The 22896-nt window shown below is 48.5% G+C and overlaps 1 protein-coding gene across 5 annotated transcripts in view; it reads right to left on the bottom strand.

Moving 5' to 3' along the window:
* The window catches only part of LOC127578297 (anoctamin-4-like), a 113346-nt gene that overhangs the window by 5264 nt on the left and 85186 nt on the right, over positions 1-22896 (bottom strand). For all 5 annotated transcript variants that reach the window (XM_052030160.1, XM_052030158.1, XM_052030161.1 and 2 more), the window contains exons 16-24: positions 21671-21707; positions 20277-20388; positions 17492-17549; positions 13427-13524; positions 8998-9140; positions 8754-8906; positions 5727-5874; positions 2634-2753; positions 1381-1486 (exon numbers count right to left, since the gene is read on the bottom strand). In XM_052030160.1, coding sequence (XP_051886120.1) covers positions 1381-1486; positions 2634-2753; positions 5727-5874; positions 8754-8906; positions 8998-9140; positions 13427-13524; positions 17492-17549; positions 20277-20388; positions 21671-21707 — 975 coding nt within the window. The remainder of the gene's footprint in view (positions 1-1380; positions 1487-2633; positions 2754-5726; positions 5875-8753; positions 8907-8997; positions 9141-13426; positions 13525-17491; positions 17550-20276; positions 20389-21670; positions 21708-22896) is intronic.

Genomic DNA, 22896 nt, shown 5'->3' with positions numbered 1-22896 from the left:
TGAAGGTTCCATTGACTGTGAGGGGGAGGTGGTGAGCTGCCTTTTCTCCTGGTGAAGGTGCTCCCACAGTGCTGTTGGGGAGGGAGCTGCAGGGTTTAATGTGACAGTGAGGGTAAGGCAGTGGTGTTACCATTCTGTTGCCGTACTCACCCTTCCATTTATCATCGGTGGACATGGAGGTGACACACGGGAGAGGGGTTTCCCCCGACCACAAACCACTTATAGCCGTTCCTGGACATACAGAGGCTGTGCGTTCATAGAATCAGACCATGGAAAATAGGCCCTTCGGCCTATCGAGTCCATGCTGACCACCAAACACCCTTCCACACTTATCCCCACATACCAACCAACTCCCCCCAGATTCTACCCCTCACCCGCACACTAGGGGCAATTTACAGCAGGCAATTAACCCGCCAACCCTACATGACTTTGGAGACGTGGGAGGAAACCGGAGCACCCGGGGGAATCCCATGTGGTCTCAGGGAGAACGTGCAAACTCCACACAGACAGCACCCGAGGTTAGGATCAAACCCAGGTCTCTGGAGCTGAGAGAGAGCAGCTCCATTAGTTGCCCCACTGCATCACCCAAAAAAAAAATTCCTGTTCCTGGAATATTTATCATAAGTGAAATTTCATAAGGTGAAAAGTTTGAGCAAAATGCATTGCGGGTATTTGGCAGTGTCACCCTTTGCAGGAGAGTGCATTACAGGGGAAAATAGATCACCGTCAAAGGCATTGTAGTGAAGGTTTGTAGACGGAATCTTTGTAAATCGAGGCACGCCAAACCCCACACAGTTATGCTGCTCCGCAAGTTCTGACATACACCAACTATAACACGGAAACAGACCATTCTGCCCCTTGTATCTGAGACCACACCCAATCTGTGACCCAATCACATCCCCGCTTTCCCCCCATTTTAATACTTTCAGTTATTACAAAATCCACCTATCTGAGAGTTAAGTTTAATGACTGACCCAGTGTCAGTTGCCGTTTGTGAAGGGGCGTTCCAAATCCCTCCTGGCCTGTGTGAAAATGTTCCTTCCCTCCTGAAACCCCTGCGTTAACTTTTGGATCCTTCCTCCTAGTCCCGGATTCCCCGATCAGTAGAACTTCTGTGACAATGAACAAGGAGGCTGGGAGGGAATCTGGAGCCCAATGAGCAAGGCTGAAGTGAAAGCAGCATCACTTTCGGTTTCTCTACACACCCCAGCAAGTCCTGCAATGTCAGATTATTGACCCAAATCATTAACTCTCCCTTTCTCCACAGATGCTGCCTGATCTGCAGAGTATTCTTGTCATTTGTGATCCCAACTTTGTGTTCCAACTTAAATATTGTCCCGCAATAAAGGACCGAGAGGACAAACGTCGGAGGGTGCTTACCTCGAATACAATAATGAAAGCCAGGCGCGCTGCCAGCACATGCCAGAACTGGAGTGTGTAGGTGTAAGGCTGCTTGGAGTTAGGAGGCTCCCTGTAGTCACGGTACCTTGTACGTGGTTAAAAATTATTTCATGGTTATAGGTTGACACAAAGAATCCCTGTCAATCATCGTTTGGCTGTACAGTCACGTCCCCCCACCTGGGCAGTGGGTCTCGGTTTGGAACTGTTACCCGAGGCAGGAGTCTGTGTGTTCTGATCAGAGTCTAGACAAGGTTTGGACTGACACCTGGGATCAGTGCCAAGGGAGTGCTGCACTGTTGGAGGTGCAGTCAAACCATAGCTCCCCCAAACCACAAACGGGAGGAGACACAGCAAGATCACACACACACACACAAACAAAATAAATGACCAGATGGTCTGTTGGTGCACGCTGGTTGTGAAATAAATATTGTACGGGAATCTGGGGAACGTTCCTTGTCCTCGGTGTAAAGAAGCACAGACTTTTGCATCTTCCAGATGGCAGCCTGCTACTGGTTCAGCAGTGCCACCAGGTCAGGCCTCAGAACAGACTGCTCTGCTGCTGGGGCAGTGACACACCAGCACGTTACCCCAACCCCCTCTCACATCTGCGTGACATCCCTACTCACAGAGGCTGGAACCATTCAAAGACCACACACGATGGTTGGGATTACAACATGTGGTGGGGTCTGAGTGCTCTCTGCCAATCCCTGGAGATGATCACCTGCACCTTGCTCTCTCTCTCTGCCTCCATCTATCACCCACCAGCCTGCGTCTCCCAACTCCACCCTACCCCCACCCCTCCTCTCCTCTTCAGTCCGCCCATCACCTCGGACTCCGTCCCACCCCTCTCCACTCTTGGTCCCGATGCAGGGTCTTGACCTGAAACGTCGACAGTTCCTGCCCTCCTCCACAGATGCTGCTCGACCCGCCGAGTTCCTCCAGCAGATTGTTTGGTGCATCAGCTGAATCTTCCTGGTTTCAAACCCCCTCCCCTTCACTGTTCCTCTGGTCATGCCCAATCTAATCTCAGCTGCACAGTGCGTCTGCATCCTTCTCCATGCCCTGGATGTAAATCCCACAGGGCAGCCTCCTACACACAGGTCTGCCCAGGGACCACCCTCACCAAGGTGTTGGATCTCAAATCAAACACAAGGCTCTTTCCTGCACAAAGTGTAGGTCAAAGAACGTTCAGAACAGTGCAGGAAAGCTGCACAGGATCACCCAGCTCTTACCTGCAGTACTTGACTTCAGTCCCAAAGATGTCAGTGCCGTTTGATAATGGTTCAGAGCGCGGTTCAAAATCAGTCACCAGGAACACGGAGAGGCTGGCGTTAACGTAACCCACCATGCACCTGGGAAGGAGCCACAGACAACTGGTCACTTCAACACTGCTGCTGCTCAGGATCCATGGGGAACTTGCAGAAAGTTCTCTCCCATCCCTGCTTACCAGGTGGTGGTGGAGGCTGCCAAATCCCAGATCTCCATCCAGAACTTATCCAGTGCAAGGAAAGGGGTAGATACTAGCCCATGGGATTTGGGGAGGAAGAGGAGGGAGAGAGAGATGAATGGGTCTGAGTGCCACAGTCACACTGTGACATCTCATCCTTGACTGAAACCCAAGGAGAATAGAGCCCCGCTCTCTGGCTAAACATGGCCACCACCCCTGGCCTAATCCAGAGATAAGCCACACTCCTGACTCTGCCTCCCACTCCAGAGAGGAGCAGAGGATTGGTAGGGTTTGACTCTACTGACATCCCCACAAACAGTAACCTCTCATTCTCAGTGGAGATCCACAGTCAAAAGCAGCATCAAACCAACCGAGATGTCCAGAGTGGTCACCTTGGCCACTCCTGACCACTGAAGTATCTGGCACAAAGAACTGTAGTTACAAGTATATCAGGAGCAAGAAGGTGGCAGGGAGGTGAGTGGGTCCCCTTAGGGACCAAAAGGGTAATGTGGGTGTGGAGCGCCAGGGGATGTGGGCAAGATCCATAAAGAATAATTATCATCTGTATCCACCAGGGAGAAGGACATGGTAGATAGAGATTTCAAGGAAGTGTGTATGGAGGATCTGGAGCAGGTGACATTAAGAGGTGTTAGATGTCATGGAATTGGTTTATTATTGTCACTTGTACTGAGGTACAGTGAAAAACTTGTCTTGCAAACCCATGCAGAGGAGTTGATAAATCCCCAGGGTCAGAGAGATCTATCCCAGTTTGCTAAGGGAATCAAGAGAGGAGATAGCTGGGGCTCTGATGGAGAATTGTACATCATTATTCGCCACAGGTGAGTGCAGAAGACTGGAGGCCAGCCGATGAATGTTCCTTTAAGGGCAGAGGGTGCCAGCCAGGTAATTACAGGCCAGTGAACCTTACCTCAGTGCTAGGAAATTAGTAGAGAAAATCTTAAGTGACAAAACAAATTGATGAAGGTAGAGTGGTGGATGTGGTGCAGAGGGTTGTAGACTCAGCCAGCTCCAACACAGGCACAACCCTGAAGACCCACACTCAGCGCTTCAGGAACAGCTTCTTCCCCTCCGCCATCAGATTTCTGAACGGTCCATGGATCCATGAACACCACCTCATTAATTCCTCTTTTGCACTATTATTTTTGTAACTTATAGTAATTTTATGTCTATGTCTTGCACTGTACTGCTGCGGCAAAACAAATTTCATGACATGTCAGTGATAATAAACCTGATTCTGATATGGACTTTAGTAAGGAGTTTGACAAGGTTTCCCATGGCAGGCTCATCCACAGAGTCACGAGGCATGGAGATTTGGCTGTGTGGATTCAGAATTGGCTTGCCACAGAATGTGGTAGTAGATGGAGAGTATTCCTCCTAGAGGTCAGTGACCAGTGGTGTTCCCCAGGGGTCTGTTCTGGGACCCCTGCTCTGTGATTTTTGTAAATGACTTGGATGAGGATGTGGAGGGGTGGGTTAGTAAGTTTGCAGATGACACGAAGGTTGGAGGTGTTGTGGATAGTGAAGGTTGTCGTAGGTTACAACGGGATATAGACAGGATACAGAGTTGGGCAGAGAAGTGGCAGATGGAGTTCAACGCAGAGAAGTGTGAAGTGATACACTTTGGAAGAATGAACTTGAAGGCAGAATACAAAGGTTAATAGCAGGATTCTTAGCAGTGTGGAGGGATCTTGGGGTCCAAGTCCATAGATCCCTCAAAGTTGCCATGCAAGTTGATAGGGTGGTTACGGTGGTGTATGGTGTGGTGAGTTCAAGAGCCTCGAGGTAATGTTGCAGCTCTACAGAACTCTGGTTAGACCACACTTGGAGTTCTGGTCACCTCATTATAGGAAGGATGTGGAAGCTTTGGAGAGGGTGCAGAGGAGATTTCCCAGGATGCTGTCTGGATTAGAGAACATGCCTTCTGAGGAAAGGTTGAGTGAGCTAAGGCTTTTCTCTTTGGAACGATGCAGGATGAGAGGCGACTTGATAGAGGTGTATAAGATTATTAGGGGCATAGATAGAGTGGACAGTCAGCACCATTTCCCCAGGGCGGCAATGACCAATACCAGAGGACACCAGTTGAAGGTCAGAAGAGGAAAGTTTAGGGGAGATGTCAGAGGGAGGTTTTTTTTTTAAATACACACACACACTCACACAGAGTGGTGGGTGACTGGAACGCACTGCCAGGGGTGGTGGTAGAGGCTGATACAATAGGGACTTTTAAAGGTAGAAGGTAAGAAAAAATGGAGGGTTATGAGCTGTGTACGAGGGAAGGGTTAGATTGATCATGGAGTAGGTTTATATAGGTCAGCACAATATGGTGGGCCGAAGGGCCTGTACTGTTCTATGTTCCATGATAGGATTTATGTACATTTGTAAAGCCAGGGGCTGATCAGGGATAGTCAGCATGATGTGGAGGAGTGTTCAGTCTCACTAATTTGGTGAAGGTGGTGAGGTGGTAACTAATTGGTTTATTATTGTCACAAGTACTGAGATACAGTGAAAAGCTTTTGTTTCTCTGCCATCCAGACAGACCATTCCATACACAAGTACACTGAGGTAGCACAACTTTAATGACTGAAGGCAGGGAGCAGATGTTGTCAGTAAGTCATTTGACAAGCCTAGTACCCTGGTCCTGAAGTTTGAGGTTCACCCTCACCTTTTCCAAGGGCAATTAGGGATGGTCAATAAATGGTGGCCCTGTGCAGATCCTGTAAAATGAATAATCAGAAGCCTCCAGGCCTCAGGATCCTGGTCCAGTAACAGAGCCACTGCCCTGTGTCAGGACCACCACACAACTTTTCCCAGCGTGTTCCCACTTCAGAAAGTGTAACCTGCAGTAAAAACACAGACTTACCTTTCCCCCGCCTTTCCTTGCCCTGCACACGGTCCGTATTTGTACGCATACACCAAGCGAGGGATGAAATCGGAGGTCACGGCAATAACGAAGGCATTGGTAATGACCGACAGCACCCCGATGCTCTCCAGAATCCCATACCAGATCCCTAGGACAAGCAGTGCAGGCACAGCTCAGAGACGTCATTACCTGGTACACGTGTCCTCACTGAAACAATCTTCTTCCTCCCCTCTCCGATTGGTGGTCAGTACACAGTGATAGCCATGGCCCGTTACTCATTGCCCCGGTGTGGTACGTGGAAGGGAAGCCCAGAGTCTCAGGAGGCCATATAGCCCATCAGGAGCACACTGGCTCCATGTTAGAGTAATTCAGTCTATCCATTCCCTGTCCCTGCTCTTACCCACAGCCCTGCAATAATTAGTTGTTGATGTTACAGTTGAGGTGGTGGGAATAGCTCATGGGAAGACACTGCTGTGGGCCCTGATAGGTGGTCTTTCAAGGAATTGATGGCTATGGATAGGGTTTTAATAGCCAGTGTCTCTGCATGATGGATTAGGTGTAGTAAGATCCCACACAATCTTGAAAACAGCCACACTCATATCTAAAATAGAGGCTCTGGTTAAATTGAATGAAAAAGATAATTGATGACCAATCACAACCAGGTCGATTATTTTGAGAACACTTAAAGTATTGGCCCAAAGGTAATTACCTAGCTTCCTGTTGAACGGCACAGTTAAATTTGCCTCCAGATCTCCCCCGAACCGTTCCAGACCCAACCACCCACTGTGCAAAACCCCATGTCCTCACATTACCTGTGTCAATCTCCTGCACTCCGTGCCCCCTGGTTCTCGACCCCATACCAATGGGAACAGTTTCCCACCTTCTACTGTCAAATCCTTCCCCGACTTTAAATCCCCCAAAACTCCTGTTCCCAGGAGAACAGCCCCAGCTTCTCCAGTCTGTCCACAGGACGGAAGTCTCTCAGCCCTGGATCATTTTAATAAAACGCTTCTGCACCCCCTCCAAAGCTTCACGTCCTTCCCAAAGTTGGTGCTACAACCAGACACAGTACTCCAGCTAAGGCTGAACTAGTGTTAATAGAGCAGTACAGCATTGGACAGGCCATTCAGCCCATGATGTTGTGCCAGCCTTGATGCCAATTTATACTAAATGCCCTCTTCTTGTGTATCATCCACATCCCTCCGTTCCCTTCATATTCATGTGTCTGTCTAAAAGCCTCTTAAACTCCACCAAACTGCCTGCTCCCATAACTACCCCTGGTAACCCATTCCAGGCACCTACCACTCTGTTAAAAAAAACTTGCCCCTCACATCGCTTTTAAACTTCCCCCCTCTAACCTTAAAAGCATGTCCTCTGGTGTTTGACGGAGTCTGACTGTCTACCCTATGCCTCTCAGAATTTTAAAGTCCTCTATTAGGTCCCCCCTTAGCCTCTGACACTCTTAAGGAGAGCAACCCACGTTAGTCCAATGTCTTCTTATAGCTCACACCCTCAAATCCAGGCAATATCCTGGTGAACCTGCACCTTTTCCACAATCTCCACATCCTTCCTATTACAGGGTGACCAGAACTGCACATAATTTTGCAACCATTTTACAAAGGGTCAGTGTGACTTCGATGCTCTTGTACTCTGCGTCTCTGCACAACCCTAACCCTACCTCAGCAACACAACATTACGGACCACTTCTTGCACTACCATGGACTGGTTTCTAATTGTGTCTTGTTGCAATAATATCTTGTTTTGTATGGTCTCTTTCTTCACTGTCTTGTATAATTTATATTCTGTGTGTTGTCTGAACCTAGGTGCCTGTGATGCTGCTGCAAGAAAGTTTTTCATTGTACCTGTACCTCACTGTACTTGTGCACATGACAATAGACTTGACTTGAAGGAGGGTCCTCTCAAGGACACCAACAGAACCCTGATCGGGACCTCATTGTGGTGAAAGGCAGGAGGGGGTCTCATCAAGCAGGGCTGCCAATGGAGGGCAGCTTCTGCTCCCTGAATATTGCATTACTGCACCAATGGTAGTTTCATGGTCTGACAATAGCTCTTTAATGAAGAATTTAAAAACTGCAGGCGCTCTAAATATTAAATACAAACAGAAAATACTGGAAACACTCAGCAGGTCAGGCAGCATTTGTGGAGAGAGAAACAGAGGTAATGCTTCAGGACCTGAAATATTGGCTGTTTCTCTTTCCCCAACTTCTGCCCGAGTTGCTGAGTGTTATGGGCTTTTGAATGTCATGTTTATTTAATCACTTTAACTCAAGTTCCTGAACACCCAAGGTGGGATTTGAATCGTAGACAACAGCTCAGGATTCTTGAGCACATACTGCAGTACCCTCGGATATGGGACTGGTCAGATATTCTTCCTTAAAGATGATGATTAGACTAGTTTTTTTTTTAAACACAACATATCAGACCGCTTTGGGGTCAATGGTACTGAGAACATATTTTATTTTCCAATCCCTTTTTAAAAACATTTTCAGATTCTCACATCGCTGTCTTGGTACTCAGTAGAGAAACTTTAGGCTTTCATTTCTATAGCACCATTCATATCCCTTGCAGTCTGCCCCAAAATGTTCACAGCCAATGAAATCCATTCTGCAGTATTGGTACAGTTGCAAATATAGGCGACGGGAAGCCATTTTATAACAACTTGGTCCCACAAACAGCAATGAAATAATGATCAGATCATCTATTTTAGCAGGTCTTTCGGGGTGGATAGGGAACTCACCCTGTGAGTCCCATAGTGCAAGGATCCAGGCATCAGTTAGGCTGGTTCTAACCCATGTCCGATTGAGCTGCTGTGATTAACTGAATTGGGGGTGGACAGAATTTGGAATGACTCGAGGAGTGAAGTGTTCACCCCAAGTACCGAGCTAATTTTTCCAAAAGCAACACAGGCAGAAAGATCGAGGTCAGTCCAGCGGAAGTGCCTGGCATCACTGGTTGTGGTACCCTCCACGGGGGATTCAAACTGTCGCACATTTGCCCAAACCTCACCTATGTCTTTGGCTCTCGAAGCCAGCGGTCTCCTCCATTGCGTGACAAACTTGTACGCGTCCAGTCGGATCTCGATGATGTTGTTCAACAAGGCCAGGAGCGGGGCCAATGGGAAAGCCGCCACAAATATTGTTATAAATCCGAACTGAAGAACTGGAAGGAAGGAGAGAATGTGTCAACCACAGCGCGGCCCACGTCTGCACATCACGCACCACAACACTTGGAACATCTGAAGTTTGCTTACTCATCTCCAAATATTCATCAAACAGTCCATAGGCGTTCATGGGTTGCAGGTTGTAATCCTTCTCCCACTGAGGAAAGGTTGGCTTGCTAGGGTCATGATGGTCTTGTCTCAGTTTTCTCCTCGCCAACCAATTCTGAATAAGCCTTTGATAAGAGGAAAACAAGGCTCATTGTGATTACTTTTCACAAATGGTGGGATGGACAAAACTCCCAGATCCCACTGTCCTTCCTCAAAGCTACACTCCCTTAATTAAAACTAGCACAATTCCATCAAATTAACCCATGCTAAAAGCTTGGTCAAAGGGATAGCTTTTAAGAAACACCTCAAAAAGAGGAGGGAGGGGCAGAGAGGTTTAGACAGGGGGCTTTGAGAGCCAGCTAAAGGCATGGTTGTTCCTTTATATGCAGCTCCCAGAGATGAACTTAAACCCCAGCTATACTGCGCGTTGATCCTGTTCTCCAGCCCTTTGCCACCAACCCTCATCAACAGCTGGGAACAGGATGACGACTGCTTACCCCACTTCCACACAAACCCTGGCGTCCTGCACATTCCCCAGTCCCCACTGGATGCTGCTACAGCCTCTCCATCACCACCTCCTCATGTCCTCCTGAACATTCCCTGCACAAAACCAATTCCTTCTCCGTTCTTCCAGTTACAACCTAGTCTGTTCCCCACGACTGATCCACCAACCAGGGGATCCATTGCCAAGCTCTCATCATTAACGTCAAATCCACCTGGGAAAAGTAATTCCTCACTACATGCCTCCACTGCACCTACAGTAGATACAGCCACACCTGCTTACAGCCTACACCATTGACTGGCTTTCTGTTCACTGCTGGCACCCAATACAATTGTCCTGGAACAACCCTTGCATTTTTCCCCCCCAAGGGGCAAGTCACTCAGAGTAACATTTGATAGCGGCCTGTGGGATCTGACTGTGCATGCTAAGCTCGATGGCACAGTAACAATGACCAAACTTCAGAAGTAATGTCTGAGCCACAGACCCTACTGTGATGCACAGAGGGCACAAAATGAGTGAGGTCTTTCACGTGGATTTGAGAAGTAGCTGAGAGCAAACTCTCTCTGTTGGTCCTTACCCAATGTTCATTAAAGACAACCCTCGTGCTACCACATACTTCCCCAAGACTGCTCCCGTCAGCAGGGATCGGGCAGTCCACTTGGTAATGCGGGTCTTATTGTGGAGTACATCTCTCTGCAACCACTTGTTGTGGCTGGTTTAATGTCATAGCTCCCAAAGTTAAACTGGTGAACAGTGAAGTGCAAGCCAGACTAAACCTGCCTACAGCAGAGCGTAACCCAGGCTGAGACACTCTACAGTTGGGTGTCTCCCAGCAGAAACCGTCCAACCATTCCCCACAGTACAAGTGTCAGTAAATTGCTGAGATATGAAATGTGATAAATTCAAAGGCAGTTGGAGATTAAATGGAGGCTGGGAAAAGATGGCAGAGGCACTAACCGGAATTTTCCAAAAACCTTTTTGAGAGCCCGTTGGAACCTGGCAGCAACAGAAAAAGAGAGAGTTTGTGAGAGAGAGACACTGGAGAGGAATGGTGAGAAAGACCAATCAGATGACAGGATGACTTGCTCATGAAAATAATGAAGTTGAGACTATTGGAAGGTTTGCAACAGACAGTGTAAAGTTGTCTCTGTCTGTGAACCAGGAGCTAGGGAACACAGACTGAGAAACATAGAAAGGGAAGAAAGATTTGAGTAGGGTGCTCCGACTGATGGGCTGATTGGTTTCTACATCCTTACAGGCTGCTGTGCCTTGTTGGATTCCCTCCCTACACCTCCCTGCTCCAAGCTCTCCATTTAAGGCTCCTTAAAACCCAACTCTTTGACCAAGCTTTGGTTTCCTCTTCTAATATCAGAAGTATTTCTTTGCTGAGATATGTTAAAGAATGAACCTTAGGATGTTTCAGGTGCTAAATAAATGCAGGTTACCGCCTTTCCTCTCCTCAACTTCAGTTTCTGTTTCCAGGGATCATCAATGGTCCATTTCCACCCTGGGCAACACAGCCTGTTGAACCTGTCCTTTCTCAGGATGTTACCTACAATCCCCAGGAAATGGATACTTCTTAACCCCAGCTCCATCGTCATCTGGGGTTAAGTGTCCAGAGTGGGAAAGGTCTGTATGTTTCAGCTCTGGTCCTCTATGTGTACACCTACTGCCTACACCAGTGTTGAGGTGGTCTGTTGTGGGAAGGTGGTGAGTGAGCAGATAACAGACCAGGGAATCCTCCCACCTCATCCAGGGGCCTTCAAGTGACTCAACGACCTACACTTCCTAATACTTGCCCGAGACATTAGCTCTGTCCTGGTCTCACAGATGCTGCCTGACCTGCTGAGTATCTCTGACACTTTTGGTATACCATGTGATCCCCTCCCAGGGGGAACCCAGTGTTCAAGTTCAACCACCTCATTCAATAAACCCTTCTTCTTGTCACAACTTCCAAAGTCTGGAAGGTGAGGAGGTCCCAAAATAAGCCCCCTCCGATGAGGGCCATTGGTGCTTGGAAAATGCACCATGCCTCACCGTGTGGACTGATGTGTTCAATCCGCATCAGGGAGTCCACCCTCAGAAACCAACGCACCGGTGAGAAAACTAATTAAACCTAAAATGGAAGTGACAGAGGGTATCAGCCTCATCTCATGACTAGATCATCCCAGTCATGCTTTGTCATCCTTCTAACCAAAACAGTCTGCCCCCAAGGATGATTCTGCATTAATCACCAGACACCGTGTGTGTTCTTTGTAAACCATTCAGGGTGGACAGGGAGGATGTTTACCCTGGGTGGGGGGGGGGGGTCACAGTCTCGAAACAAGGGTTTAGCCATCAGGATGGGAAGAAGAATGCCTTCACTCAAGATGCTGAACCTTTGGAAGTCTCTACTCAAGAGGGCTGTGGAGGCTCCATCACTGGGTGTAGACAAGGTGGAGATGGAGGGATTTCTGATAATAAAGGACTCAGACTGAGAGGTGAACTTAGAAGTGAGACAAGGAGAGATTTCTTTACCCAGAGCATAGTGAATCTTTGGAATTCTCCACCTGGAGGTTGTGGGATCTCCGTCCAGGATATTGGGATAGGGAAGGAAAATGGAGCCGAGGCAGAACAGCCATGATGTTGGAGATTGGCAGGGCAGGTTTGAGGGAACGAATGCCTCCTTCATGCCCGTGTTAAGTTCAGAGCCCCGAGGATAAGTTCACCCCTTTGGCCAGGTAGGTATGGTTGGCAGGGGCAGGGAGGTGGAGGGGATCTGTGCACGGACCCAGAGACCGCAGTGGGGGATTTCACAGCCCTCCTCTGGCCCTGCTGGGCCAGAGCAGGCGCAGTGTTACCGGGAAAGCAGGCAGAATACACAGGGACACACTGGGACAGAGTCAGAAGAAAATCTCTGCTGGGCCTGGGTGGAGCGGAGTGGCAAAGGAACCCGTGGATGGAGGGAGGCACAGAGTTTACCCTCCACCCCTGTCCAGAACAGCTCCAAAGCACATTGCCTACCACCTGCAGCAGATGGGAGGCATGAATGTCAGGCCCACAACGGTGGTCTGGAGTGTTAGGTAGGCAAGCCTGGCTGTAATCGGACAGGGCTTTAGGGTTTTAGTGAGACCACAGCGGGAGCACTGCACACTCTTCTACCTGGGAAAGGATGTGCCGAGCTCAGGGACTGGATTCCTGGAATGATTCCTGGGATAAAGGGTGTTGTCCTGTCAGGGCAATGGGCAGCATTCACTGGAGTTTAGTAGAACAAGAGGGGCTCTTACTGAAAATGAGGAGTGTGAGGAATGGGAGGGGTCACAGCACACGTCCACCCAGAACGCTGTGGAGCAAATCTGCATCCACAAGTGCCTGGGAGCTTGCATACCCCCTTGTGCAGCCCCTGCAGAGGAGAGATGTTGACACATTTTCTTCAGGTTCAGGACTCTAAAACCAGGGCTTGACGAGGATGGACTGAGGTGAAGAGACATTTCTTTACAGACAGGGCTATAAATTTTAGTGATCATTTCTCCCAGAAGGGTGACATTCACAGATGGGGCTGATAGATTTTTAGGGTGTGGGGACTGACCCGAAAGGTAGACAGAGGCAGAAGATCAGCTGTTATCGAATGGCAGGTCAGAACCAAGAGCTGTGGGGACTTCCTGTGGCACCACACCTCATGGTTCTGTGCTGTAGGTAGAGAGAGGGCCATACACAGGGTGCACCCAGTCTGCTAAACACAACAGAAGTTATGAATCTCTTGGGCAAGTTGCACGTTGGTGGGGAAAGGGGGCCATCTGTGGGGTGATCCCAAATGGGAAGCAGACCAGAGATGGTGACTGAGGATAAGCCAGCAGAGAGGGAGAGGGTGGAAGCAGAAGCTAATTGTTTGTGCTGAACTATTGACAAGGCACCAATGCCTTTACTCACGGGTAGCCGAGCTCCATGAAGTTATTCCAGGTCTGTTTCAGGACCATGATGATTCCCATTTGCAAGCAGAGATCAATGAGGCAGCCACTTGGGTGACACTGCAGGTGGGACAAAGAGCAGGAGGTGAGGGGGGACTGCGTTACACAAGTCAGACCCTGCAGCAATGCTGTGGCTCAGGAGGTAGCACGCCACGCAAGTCAGAAGGTCGTGGGTTCAAATCCCATCCCTGGGTCTGGAGTCCACTAGCCAAGCAGACAGTCCTGATGAGGCATCAAACTGTCAGGGTACCACCTGGCAACTGAAGGCCTTAGAAGCAACGTCTTCCTGTGTAGTCAGAAGATAAGAAGAGACGTACTCTCTCACCCTGGCCAACACCGAACCCTCAGTCAACCCAGCCAAAGCAGATTAGCTGGTACATATCACAATGCTATTTATGGGATCTTGCTGTGTGCAAATTGATCACAGCATTTTAACAGTCTCTACACATTGAACGTACTCCAGTGGTTGGAAATTCCTGGGGCTCTGAAGGGAGCCTTGAAGTGTCAGATATTTCTTCAATAAACTACAAACTCAGGGGAAGCTTCAGCTTGTGATAAATCGTAAAGAAAATATCAATTTCAATCACCCTGCCAAGGTAACCAACTCAATAAAATCGATTCAGTGCTGAAGAATGTTTCTGTTCAGACTGAAGGGGGAAGAGTTTGAGAAACGGAAGATGAGGGGCGAGGAAGGGGGGAGGGGGCGAGGGAGAGCTTTAATGTAAAATGGACAGGATTACACTGGAAATTCAAAGTGTCCAATTCCTCTCATGACACTGTGGGGTGGGCCTTTGTCCGTGGTCACTACACCAACAGGGAATGTGGAAAGGACTGGATATCGTGATGTCTTTCAGCTGTGAAGTGATTTAAGGTGAGAGGGGAAAGTTTAAGGAGAGCGGTGGATGCCTGGAATGGGCTGCTGGGGATGGTGGTGGAGGCAGATACAACAGTGGTATTTAAGAGGCTGTTAGACAGACACATGAATGTGCAGGGAGTGGAGGGATGTGGATCCTGTGCAGGCAGAACAGATTAGTTTAATTTAGCATCGTGTTCGGCACAGACATTGTGGGCCGAAGGGCCTGTTCCTGTGCTGTTCTATGTTCTACAAGTCAGTGGAACAGAGTCTGTGACCAATGCACATGAACTTTAGCTCAGCCAAGAACAGATGACTGCAGACTGTTATTCAGTGACCAGTGGTGGTTTGGTGCCTCCAGCTGCTGCCCACAGTGGTGGACACAGCTGTTCACGGTTCCTCTCCCACTGACCCTGCCTGGTCTACCGAGAACCACAGCATCCTCCGCTCTGGTCCCTGCTGGCTCTGCAAAGCGAGATAGTCAGAACATCACTGGGAGCTTTGGAACAAGCAAGTGCCCAGCTTATTGCAGGGTGGAGGAGCTCAAGATTTGTGTAAAGGACAGTGTTGTGTTGATGGGTTAGTGGATCAGGATAATCGAGAAAAATCCCATCAGCTTCATGGAGCTGAAACTCAGACTGTGGTGTCAGTCTGGAAGCCACCAAATCTCACACCCCTTTGTGGTGATTTTCATGGCCATCTTGGCAAGACTCTCCCCACCCCCCCCCCCCTCCCCATCATCCCAGAGTCCATACAATCCACCCTGCCATCATCCAATGCACAGAAGGACTCCACAATGGGGCCTCACTACGTAACACCAATAGTCATTGAGTGAGTGCATCCATATAGGGCAATAGCCAGGCCAACATATCAACTAGGAGCAGTAGCCCACTCGACCCTGAGCCTGCCCTACCATTTAATAAGGCCGAGGCCACTGATTGTAACCCTGATTCCCCATTCCTGGTGACCTTTCACCCCTCGCTTATCAAGAACCTGCCTCAAAAATATCCAAAGACTCTGCTTGCATTGCCGTCTGATCCTAAGAACTCACAAAGCTCAGGAAAATAAAACCCTCATCTCTGTAATAAATGAGCGACCTTTTATCTTGACACCAGTTCTAGACACCCCCACAGGAGCAAACATCCCCTCCACATCCACCCTGACAAGACCTCTCAAGACCTTAGATGTTGCAATCAAGTGCCCGCTCACTCGTCAAAACTCCAGCGGATGCAAGCCTGGTCTGTCCAACCTGTCCTCATACAACAGCCCACCCACTCCAGGTATCAGTCTCGTAAACCACCTCGGAGCTGCTTCCAATGCATTAACATCCATTAATTCAGCAGACTGTAATACTCCAGATGTGCTCTCACCAATGCCCTATACACTAGAAGCAGAACCTTCCTACTCGTGTATTCAATTCCCTCGGCGATAAACAGTACCGTTGCGTTTCTGTCACAACTACTTGCAGCGCCTGCACACTAGCCTTTTGCAGAAAGTGTAGTGGGACACCCAGATCCCTCTGCAGCTCAGATCTCTGCATTCCATCATTTAGATAATGGGGATAACGTCACAGTTCCCCACACTACACTCCTTCACACATCCATTTGGCACCCCTTTGTCCTCTCCCCAACTTACTTCCCTACCTCCTGTAGTGTCATCAGCAAATTTAGCAAGCGTACCTCTGATACACTGTTCACCCTGTGAGCTGCATGCCGTGGTGGATATGACAATACACTAATCTGAGCCTGGTCCCCTCATACACATCCTCCTGCCGTGGCATTACAATTGGCATCTCGTCACCATGTGCATCAAATGTTCTAACGTCAGTTCCAAAGTCATGGCTGTTGCTATGGCTACCTCTTGGACACCTTGTTCTTCCACAAGTTGTGACCAGAATCAAACCCTCAGTTCCAATCAACCTGTCCCATGTATCCTGTGATTCCACACGGAACTTTGGAACCTCCTTGCTGAGGAGGGATATAATCATAGGCTGATGGGGAGGAAGAAATCCGGAGAAACCTATCCGGTGGGAGTTAACATATAGTGCAACGTACCCCAGCCCACATACCTGCCCTGTGTACCAGGTGATACAGGAGATTCACAACAGAGCTGGGGAGGTACAGGGCCTCTGGAGTTGGGCGGCTGATAGGTTGGTCAGGAGGACGACAGTGGGCCTGAGGAACAATTCCAGTTATACAGGAGTTTGAGGGGGACAGGGAGGAGTGGATTCAATCTCACCACTTGAGAGGCTGCCTGATAAAGTATCCCAGTCTCACGTTTTGGTATGAACCAGACAAAAAAACCCAGCAAAACCTCAACATTGTAAAAAAAAGTACAACTCATGGCCAACATAGTTCACAATAAAACATGTGCTTTCATACATGTAGAAACACAAAGGTACCAAGGCACTTGCACTAACACATGTTCACAGGTGTGTGTTCACACATAGGGAGAGGGGTTGAGAACAAATAACTTAATATTCAGCCTGTAAAGCACGGGGTTGGTGCGGAAGGGGTTGGGGGGGACCTCCAGAGCCCTGCCCCAGTCATCGATAGTCATCTTTGGTAGCTCACGCTGTGCGAGAGAGCACTGGCTGCCTATAGAGCCCAGCGTTCTTGTGTTTCGAGCCAGCCAAAGTTTAATTTCCATCCCTGGTAGTGAATGGGTCATTCTCTGGGAAAATATGCGGGAAAAGTGGGAATGCATTGGGAGTAATGGGCAACTTTTTCAACACAGAAGGTGCTGGGGATATGGAACAAACTGCCAGAGGATGTGGTAGAGACGGAAACAATTACAACATTTAAAAGTGACTTGGACAGGTCCATGGATAGGAAAGGTTTAGAGGGATATGGGCCAGACACATGGAAATGGGACGAGCTCAGGGAGGTAACTTGGTTGGCATGGATGAGATGGGCCGAAGGGCCTGTTTCCGTGCTGTGTCACTCTAAAGCAGGAGTTAGTGAGAGGAGGAGTGACTGGAGATGGGGGCTGTGCTGGTGGGCAAGATGGGTTAGAGGGCCACTGGGCAGGTAGGTGGTCTGGATTTGGGTCACAATGAGGACATCCTGTGGATGGGCCAGCCGACCCAGCAGCAGATGGCCATGCTGGAGTCACTGCACTCGCTGGGGAGTGTTCTACATGCAGGTGAATTACCTGCCAGGGTGCGACTCTCACCTCCTCCAACCTCCACCTGTTCAGCACTCTCAGGTACGCTCCGGGACGGCCTGTCAACCTGAGGGCAAAAATGGAAACACCAAGTGAAAGCAGCACGTCACAACCTCACTGCTACCGCATCACGTTCCATAACATATAGGAGCAGAATTAGGCCATTCAGCCCATCGAGTCTGCTCTGCCATTCGATCATGACTGATTTAGTTTTCCCTCTCAATCCCATTCTCCTGCCTTCTCCCCATAACCTTTGACTCCCTCACTAATCAAGAACCTATCAACCTCTGCTTTAAATATACCCAACGACTTGGCCTCCACAGCTGCCAGTGGCAATGAATTCCACAGATTCACCACCCTCTGGCTAAAGAAATTCCTCCTCATCTGTTCTAAAAGGGACGTCCTTCTATTCTGTGCCCTCTGGTCCTAGACTCTCCCACTACTGGAAACATCCTCTCCACGTCCACTCTATCCAGGCCTTTCAAAACGCAGTAGGTTTCAATGAGATCCCCCCCTTATCCTTCTAAACTCCAGTGAGCACAAGCACAGAACTATCAAACACTCCTCATATGCTAACCCTTTCATCCCTGGGGTCATTCTTATAAACTTCCTCTGGATCCTCTCCAATGCCAGCACATCCTTCCTTAAATACGGGGCCCAAAACTGCTGAAAATACTCCAAATGTGATCTGACCAGTGCCTTATAAAGCCTCAGCATTACATCCTTGCTTTTATATTCTAGCCCTCTTGAAATGAATGCTAACATTGCATTTGCTTTCTTTACTACCGACTCAACCTGCAAGTTAACCTTTAGGGAATCCTGCACTAGGACTTCCAAGTCCCCTCAGTTAGTAGGGGGAGTTGAGGGATGATTTAAATGTCCCATCAAAATGGCAACTGGCCGCAACTTCCTGCTCAGAGTTCAAGCTGAAACTGGCCAATCAAGGCACACTTCTTTCTTTCGGCTTTCTCATTGGCTTCTCCCAATTCTACTCCCTGTCCCACTTTAAGACACTCCTTAAAATTCAGCCGGGAACTGGCCACGTGGTTCAGGGTGGATAAAAGCTGCAGGGAAACGATACAGAGGCTACGGAATTAACTCTAGGGAACTGGACGGTGTTTGAGGGTAAACTGGGGAACAGGACCCAGGATACAGGGTAGGGTATCCGATGATGCCCAAGGAGAGGGCCAGACGAGGCTGAACTAAGGTGGGCAATGTTACATGGGCACTGGTTAGAGTGAATTGGGAGGACCTCCCTCCTCAGGGAAATTGGGAAAATGGATCGGAAAAGATACAAGGAGGAAACAGAGGGGGTTGAGAATTTGGAACTTGCTGCCTGTGAGGGAGGTGGAATCTCTCCCCACATCTACACAGGACTTGGACAACCCAACAAGCAGCAGCTGATTTTTCTCAACTTCTTGCTACTTTCAACAGTGCCCCTTTAAATTCCCATCAACAGCCAGGGGGGAGTTTACCTTTAAATTATCTGCATTGAGACACACTTTACCTTTAAATTGAAAGCATCAAAGCATGGACTGTGTGGTCCAAAGGACCGCTGAATATTCAGTTCATAGAGGCCTTTCAGCCCATCACCTCTGTGCTGGTGCAAGCTCTTTAAACTGCAAATCACTCTTCTGATTATTTTTCCCTGGATCTTTTTATCATTGCAGGGCTTGGAAATGCCATATCTCCTTCACCAACCACATGGAGATCGGATGTGGGATTTACCAGCACTGGGAGAATCATGGGAAGGAAACCTCAGCCTAACCCACCACAGCTGGACTGTTCAAAGCTGGGAATGGCAGCAGATATTGCCGGTAACTGAGAGGGTGTCCGGGCTTAGAGGCAAGAAATCCATGGATCTGGGCTACACGAAACCCTGCACCTCCATCATATTCCTGCTCCCGTTTCCCATCCCACCAACTCCACCACACCCAATAAACCAGCAGCAGATGCCAAACATGGCCAACACCTTCAGAGCGTGGTCCGATCTTGCAAAACACAAAGTCAGGTTAAATGGAGACACAAGAAACTACAGACGCTGGAATCTGGAGCAACACACAATCTGCTGGAGGAACTCAGCTGGTCGAGCAGCATCTGTGGGGGGGAAAGGAATTGTTGACATTTCAGGTCCTGATGCAGGGTTTCATAGAACATTACAGCACAGTACAGGCCCTTTGGCCCACAACGTTGTGTTCAGGTCCTGATGCAGGGTTTCATAGAACACTACAGCACAGTACAGGCCCTTTGGCCCACAACGTTGTGCTGATATTTTATCCTGCTTTAGGGTCAATCTAACCATTCCCTCCCACATAGCCCTCCATTTCTCTATCATTCATGTTTCTAAAAATCTTTTATATGTCCCTAATGTATCTGCCCCCACCACCTCTGCCGGCAGTGTGTTCCACACACCCACCACTCTGTAAAAAAAAACCTTACCCCTGACATCCCCCTTATACCTTCCTCCAATCACCTTAAAATTATGCCCCCTTGCGTTCGCCATTGTCGCCCTGGGAAAAAGTCTCTGACTGTCCACTCGATCTATGCCTCTTATCATCTCGTATCAAGTCACCTCTCATCCTCCTTTGCTCCAAAGAGAAAAGCCCTAGCTCACTCAACCTATCCTCATAAGACGTGCTCTCCAATCCAGGCAGCATCCTGGTTTCAACCCAAAATGTCGACAATTCTTTTCCTCCCCCACAGATGCTGTCTGACCTGCTGAGTTCCTCCAGCAGATTGTTTGTTGCTGAAGTCCACTCAAATACCACTCTCAGGCAGAATGAAAATGATTTACCTGCCCAGGAAGAACGCTATGTAAAATGTGGAGCTGTTCAAATTAACAAATTGAAACAGAAACATCTTCAGTGTGAAGCTGTTCTCCCACTCTGATTCTGTACGAGGCTGTTCTGTAAGACAGTGAGAGAGAGAGTGACACAAGATTTCAGGATTTATTCCTGGGCTGTGAGGTAGACTACCCATCACATCTGGCCTTAATGTCACAAAGAACAACACTGCAGATGCTGGAAATCTGAAATAAAAACGGAATGCTGGAGCCACTCAGCGAGTCAGGCAGCGTGTGTGGAGAGAGAAGCAGAGGTGATGTTGAATGAGGGGTCACACCTGATACATTGGCTGTTTCTCTCTCCACAGATGCTGTCTGACCTGTTGGCCATCTCCAGCATTTTTTGTTTTTAAAAACATCAGGACGGATGTGAGCAACTTGAAGCTCAGTAATGATATATATGCAAGAAAAAAAAGAGATACCCTAGTTCAAATCCATTGAATAAAAAGTGATTTTAACAAAACAAAAAATAATTACAGGTCAAAACAGCAACAGCAGGTCTGTCCCAGCAGACACCACTGGACCCCACCCCAACCCTCCCTTGACCTGAACCACATCAGATTGTTTTACAACTATGGTTTTCAAACTTTCTTCAGGCCAAGATGTTCACCCATGTGATAACTGGCCAACCACAAATCTGGTTGTAGGCATAATCAAACCACTTTGGTTAAACCCTAAAAGATAATGTCACAAGAAGATGATATTTCCTATGTTACACACGCCCCACTGTGGGTGGGTTTACAGTAACCAGGGTGAGACAGATGTGCAGTTGTCTGCTCAGTGGACCCGAGCTCTCACCACCTTGCTCCCAGGATTCCCTCCCGCATACCATCTCCAAGCCTCCTGGGTCCTCTCCCTCTCCCGTGCTCCCAGGGCCATTGCTTGGCTGGCAAATCCTGTGGCCCTGGAAGAGGAGATAACTCCCTGGAACTGGGCACAACAAACAATTTGAGAGTCTGACAAAAATGGTTAAAATCTGATGGGAAGATAAATTTTTCTTAAAGAATCTCCACAGGTTTCTGAGATCTGGAATGAAGTGTCTGCAAGTGCGATAGGAACAGGTCAATAGGAACTTTCAAAAAGAAACTGGATACATATATGTAAAAGGGAAAGCTGTTGCGGGGAAGGGCAGGGGAGAGGGACAACATGAAAACTTGTTCCCAACAAGCCAGCACAGGCACAATAGGCAGCCTGCTCTCCTGTGACACCAGATTCTATAAGCAATGTAGGGTTTAAATGCAAAGGGGTCACGCCAGTGGGCCAGGAGATTGAGGGTGATTCCTAGAAGGCAGGTTGCCCCAACAGAGTCTCAGCCAGAGTCAACACATCGGGAAGCACACACTCACCTAAGTTGGTCAGCAAAAGTGCAACTTTCTCGTACAGCTGAAAGATAGAATCGTAACATTAATGCAGTTTCAGGCAGGATTGTATTTTTACATCACATTTTTACATACAAGTAGTAAGAGCAGATAAAGGCCATTCTGCTCGATTATTTTCTGTCATTCAATTGATGTTGATGCCATCACTTCACACTGTAATCTCCCAACTCCATTGTGGTGAAGAGTCGATCACATTCTGGAACACACTTGGTGACTGAGGACCTACAGCCCTCTGCAGGGAAAGATCTGTAACCCTCTGAGTGAAGACATGAATTCTCCTCTTACTTACCTTGCTGCTAAATGGCCTACTCTTTAGTTTGAGAATTTAGTGAAATCACTCCTGGAGCATCATGTACAATTCTGGTCTCCATTCCTACAGGAGAAAATGACCTGCTGTAGAGGGAGCACAGCAAAGGTTCACCGGACTAGTTGGAATGGTGGATCTGTCAGAGGAGAGATCGAGTAGGCCAGGCATCTATTCTCTCCAGTTTTGATAAAAGAGAGGGACCTCATTCAAACTTACAAAGTTCGATAGAGTTCAACAAGCTGGGTGCAGGGAAGGTGCTTCCCCCACTTGCGAAGTCTAGAACCAGGAGTCACAGCCATTAAGAACTGAGAAGAGGAAAAATGTCTTCACACAGAGGATGGGAGATCTTTGGGATTCTCCAGCCTGGATGAAGTGGAATTTCTGTCATCGAATTCACTCAACATAGAGATGGGTAGATTTCTGGACATGAAGGGAATCCGGGATCTGAGGGCAGTGGAGGAGGTGGACCCGAGGTAGATAATTAGCAGGTGCGTGAAGTGGTGCAGCAGGCTGGTGGGGCCGAATGGCCTCCTCCTGCTCCTACTTCTTGTGTTCTCCATGCAGGGTCACATTCATGCTGTAATGTTACTGAGATAGCAGCCCGAGTTGCAGCAATTGTTCTGAGGACAGGTCAAGTGCAGAGCATCAGGAGATCCTCCATTACCACCGCCCATCTCGCCCTAGTCACGGGCACTGGTCACTGTTGAGGAGGCAGGGCTGGTGAAAGCAAGGAGTTGGAGCTTGGGGACTGATCCTGTGGGAAGATCCAAGGCAGACTTGATGTAAACAGCAAAGCTTGGCGATGGGTCCTGGGGAAAGAGGTGAGAGACACTTCCAAATGTCTCCTTCATGCCTTGAAGGTTGGGGTGTCAAACAAATAGCGTTT

This window comes from Pristis pectinata, chromosome 15, assembly GCF_009764475.1.
Source record: "Pristis pectinata isolate sPriPec2 chromosome 15, sPriPec2.1.pri, whole genome shotgun sequence".
Classification (NCBI taxonomy): domain Eukaryota; kingdom Metazoa; phylum Chordata; class Chondrichthyes; order Rhinopristiformes; family Pristidae; genus Pristis; species Pristis pectinata.
This window is presented reverse-complemented; position numbering and strand designations above follow the sequence as displayed.